The sequence below is a fragment of the Cariama cristata genome, unplaced genomic scaffold, assembly GCF_000690535.1.
Source record: "Cariama cristata isolate BGI_N322 unplaced genomic scaffold, ASM69053v1 scaffold28616, whole genome shotgun sequence".
Lineage (NCBI taxonomy): Eukaryota > Metazoa > Chordata > Aves > Cariamiformes > Cariamidae > Cariama > Cariama cristata.
The window spans coordinates 272-5043 of NW_009623108.1; the positions used below are offsets into that span (position 1 = coordinate 272).

The 4772-nt window shown below is 56.2% G+C and overlaps 1 protein-coding gene across 1 annotated transcript in view; it reads left to right on the forward strand.

The window, feature by feature from the left end:
• Positions 1-4772, forward strand: part of TMEM132E (transmembrane protein 132E) — a gene marked incomplete at its 5' end in the record, with an annotated part of 6819 nt that overhangs the window by 268 nt on the left and 1779 nt on the right. Inside the window, 2 exons of the mRNA XM_009702613.1 lie at positions 3675-3880; positions 4454-4733. Of these exons, the coding sequence (XP_009700915.1) occupies positions 3675-3880; positions 4454-4733 (486 nt within the window). The remainder of the gene's footprint in view (positions 1-3674; positions 3881-4453; positions 4734-4772) is intronic.

Consider the following 4772-nt stretch of genomic DNA (forward strand, 5'->3'; position numbering starts at 1 on the left):
CCCATCCCAAACATCATCCCCTCAGTGGCTTCAGTCCACGTGTCCCTCTCCCTGGGATCTGTCAAGAGAAGGGCAAGACACTTTGTCACTGTCCCTGGAGAGGCCATGGGGTGCTCCAGCACTGCGCAGGCTGGCACCAGGCAGGAGCAGTAACGATGGGTTATCGAGACACTTACTGCTTCTAAGGTGAAATATTGTCGCCTCGCAATGTAAGCTGCACGTTTCCATCAGCAGCTTCACTCGTGCCTCTGGGTGACATTTATCTGCCGTTTGGATCGGATGCCAGGTTGAGCTCAGGCTGGGGCTGGGGGCTGGCCTCAGCGAGGCGTGGGAGGATGAGCTGGGCAGTTGGGGACAATGGAGGGAAAAGGGGCACTGAGGGAGAGGAGCGAGATGGGCTGCATGGGAGAGATGCTGATTAGGTGAATGCAAAAGGCTCGCTGTTGCAGCAGCAGCGATTGCCCCTGTATCCGCCCCAGCCACCGAGGCAGCAGCTGGTCATCAAATCCAGCCATGATTTTTCCATCACCAGACCCATTCATCCATATACATTTTTCTGTCCTTGTATGTATCCATCTATCCACCTGCCTGTATTATTCTATCACCTTTTACATCCCTCCACCCCTAGACGTCATTACCTTCTCCCAACACCTCCCGCCCCTCTCCCTGCACGCACCCAACCAGTCCCCCCCATGTCCCTGCTGCATCGGGCAGAGGCAGGGAACCATGGTGGGGGTCTGGGCTCTCCCATGTCCCCCAGGCTTGGGGACATAGCCCCTTCTCCCCTTCTTTGCCAGCAGCCACCGGCTGCTCTCCCAGCTGAGCCAGGGGTGACAGGCACAGCCCCGGCTCCATTGGGACTTGCTCTCCCCAGTGGTCCATGTGTGCACGGGTAGATGTCACAAACAGTGACAGTGACACAGTGACACAGCCAGCGTCACAAACTGTTTACCCAAGTTCTTGACTAAAACTCCGATCTGTGCGATTTACATCACCGGGTCTAATTTATGGAGACCGGTCCTCCGCAGCGTGATAAAACACTGGAGCAATAATACACTTCAGGATGGACTCCAAGACACTTAAACTGTTTAATGTGCTGCCTTTCTACTCATAAATCTATTTACATGCTGTCCCCAGACCTGGGGGGGAGCAGACACATGCACGCGAGCCGGGATGAATAATGCATAGAGCAGCCCTCCGGCCCCAGCTCACATCCCGCTCGCCGCTCGGAGCCCCATGCAATTTCTTGCTGAGTTATTTTGTGTTTGCGCCGGAGCATCGTTTCCGAGGGAGCTCTCAGTTACCTGCTGAGATTGGGGAGTATGATTACGGTGTCAGGGCTATAAACCTGTTACATAAATCAAAGCTTACATAGTGGGATGTGCTATCTGTTACTGTAAATAATTTAACATGAAGGAGGGCTGGGGAGCTGCTTCTCCCCATGCTGCCTGTGGCTCGGTGGTGGTTGCTCTCGTGTGTAACATGGAGGGAACATGTCCAGGTCCTGGTGTAGACACGGCTGTGAAGGTGCCAGGGCCACCCGTGAAGGATGGTGGGAGAGCATGGGTGGGAGTTGTCATCTTCATCCCCTTCTGTGGTGACACAGGGTGACTGCCTGTGCTCAGCCCAGAGAGGAGGACCTCATCACTCAAGGTGGCGTAGAAATAATCCCCCTTGCCTGCCTGTGTGGCAACCTTGGGGGCTGCATACGTGTTGAGGGACACACGTGAAGTGGAAGAGCCACCTCTGCCACCAGCGATGCTCAATGGGAGATGCTCAACCTCACCTGCTATGTGAACATTTCTTAGGAGCCCACCATCTACATCTGCTTGAGGACCTACCAGGAGCAAGTCAACTCAGTGGGGCTGAGCCTTGGGGACACTGGACATCCACAACTACTGCCAGGATCCCTGGGTGGCCAACGTGGGGTGCCACCAGCCATGGTGGCTCTTCCCACTCCTGAGGGCCTTGGAGAAGATGTGTCCCCTTGATCCCACGCTTGAGGCCATGCCAAGGGGGGAGCTCCTGGCTGCAGAAGTGGAGCTGGCGGTGCCTTGGCTTGGAGCTTCCCGATGCCTTGCTGCGAATCCGGGAAGTTTCTCCGAACAAGCGTGCACTTCATTTAAAAGCTAATCTGCAGTCACTCCATCATCAGGACAGGTCTGATGTGCTGGGATTTTTTGTTGTCGTAGTTTTAACCCCCCCCCGGTTGTAAAGCAAGTGGTCCCCAGAAGAAGGTGCCGAGGGGGATTTATTAGCTAAGGTAATGCAAGCAGCAGCCCATCATATTTATTGTGATAAATGGCACAATATCCAGAGCACTCCTTTGCCGGAGGATTCGCCCAGGAGCTCATCTTTATTCAGACGCTGCCCTGCCAGAGATGAGATTGTCTTTTCAGACGTACTGAGCTGGTATCTCTGATAGGAAGACAAGGAACAAACTGTCCTGCATCGCACTTCCCTCCCGTGCCTGGGGAGCGGGGACTTCCCGAGGAGCCCAGGTCCTGGGCTCTGCCTCCTGCCCCAGCCCCGGGGACCACGGGTGCCTCGCGGTGGGGTCCTCCTGCAGCCAAAACCATGGAGCTCTTGTAGAAGGCAGGCCCTGCTCGTGGGCTTGGAAATACAAAGTTCCTGCAGCTGAATGAGCACAAGTGCCAAAAGATAAGATGGGGAGAGAGACAGTGATGCTGTCACCTCCGATGTCAGTTGCCCTGCGGCGTGGACTCAGCTCCTTATCAGCCATCAGAGAATCCAGGTGGGAGAGCAGCCTGTTGGAAACAAGCCCTTCCGTGCTCTTGAGGTGCTTGGTGCATCCGAGAGAGCGACCGTGCTGCTGGCTGAACAAACGGGTTTTATTTTTCCCTAGCGGCAAACAACTCGGATGCAATTCTTGGTGGTGTAGGGGGTGGGAAGGGGGGTCAGGGTTGGGCCATGGGGCTGCTGCAGAGGAGAGGTTGGAGTCTCCCCAGCCTGGTTGTCTCCTCCCACCCTTGCTGGGAAGGAGAAGATGCTGTTGACTCTGATGGCCTAAGCTGAAACACAGGCGAAGCTGCAGTGGCATCCTCTTAGCTCCTTAATTGGCTCGGATCGGTCGGTAATAAGTGGCCCCCGCAGGATGTATTTGCTTTATAGCAAATTTAACTAATGGCATTTGCATAAATGGGATTTAAAAGAGAAAGAGAAGATGAATGTGAGGATTCAGACGAACTCCAGGAAGCTCTTCCTGGGGTTAGCAAGAGGGACAGGGACGAGGTCTGTGCCCGCTGCCTGTGCCCTCTGGGTGTGGGCGGAGGAGATTTTGGGGCAAATGTCCGGGATGAGCAATTTGCAACCTTTGTGAAGCGCCCGTGGGTGCCTCTAGCTTAAGTGCAGTAACAGTGTACAATTTGGTCCGGGGGTCAAAGAAGCTGAAGCCCCAAATGGAGGTGCCTGCAAGGGCTGGCAGGGGAGCTGGGTTGGGGGGAAGTACATCTTATGGCCATGGTGTGTGTCGGTCCACACCTCTGAGCAGGGACCTCGGGGAGGAGAGAGCATCCCCACTCTTGGGTCACCGGCTATGTGCCTGGTGAAATTCTGCTCCCTTGGTGTTTCCCATCCTCCAAGCAGCCTCCTGCCAGGACCTCTGATGTGTCTGCAGGAGCGTTGCGACCCCCCCATCCTTCCTTCTCCCCCAGGTCTCCAGCAGCTGTGACTACGTCTTTGTCAGCGGGAAGGAGTCGCGGGGCTCCATGAGCGCCCGGGTCACCTTCACCTACGAGCACCTCTCTGCCCCGCTGGAGATGACGGTGTGGGTTCCCAAACTGCCGCTGCACATCGAGCTCTCGGATGCCCGGTTGAGCCAAGTGAAGGGCTGGAGGGTGCCCATCCTGCCGGACAGGAGGTGGGTGCTGTGGAGCCGCTGTGCTTGAGATGTGTCCAGCCTGGAGAAGGCAAGGTGAAGGTGGTGGTAGTGGTCTAATTGCCTTGTTCAGCTACTTAATGAGGGGGTTTTAAAGATGATGGAGCCGGAGTTATCTCAGGGATCCTCAGTGAAAAGGTGAGAGATCATGAACGCAGGTTGCATGTTTGTATGGAAGGAGGAAGGAGGAAGGAGGTTAGTCAAATGCTGGAGCTGGTGGGGAACATCCATCCTTGGCAATGGTCAAAACTTTCCTGGATGAGGCCAGGAGCAGCCAGGCTCCAAAGTTAGCCCTGCTTTGAGGTCTAGATACCTCCAGGTGTCCATCCCAACCTGAGATATCTTGTCCTTTCAGCTGGTTAAGGGGCAGAGATACTGGCAACCCTGTTAGCACACAGTGCTAGCCTTCAGAGATTTCATGGGCAGCAGGCATCTTTTGGCCAGGAGTCACCATTTTTTTGGTGACCTTGCGTTTCACCCTGCCCAGCCACCCCTCTCCTTACCACGGCAGCGGGGAGCTTGGTATCACTGCCCACTCACTGCCCCATCCCGCAGGTCGGTGCGGGACAGCGAGCACGAGGAGGATGAAGAGGAGCGGAAGCAGAGCCGGGGCTGTGCCCTGCAGTACCAGCACGCCACGCTGCAGGTCTTCACCCAATTCCACACCACGGCGGCGGAGGGCACGGGGCAGGTGGTCACCATGCTGGGGCCCGACTGGCTGGTCGAGGTCACCGACCTGGTCAGTGACTTCATGCGTGTGGATGACCCGCGGGTGGCCCACATGGTGGACAGCTTCACGCTGGCCGGGAGGGAGCCGGGCACCACGCTTTTCAAGGTACCCCCCCGGCCACTTTTCCCCACCTCTGCCAGCTTG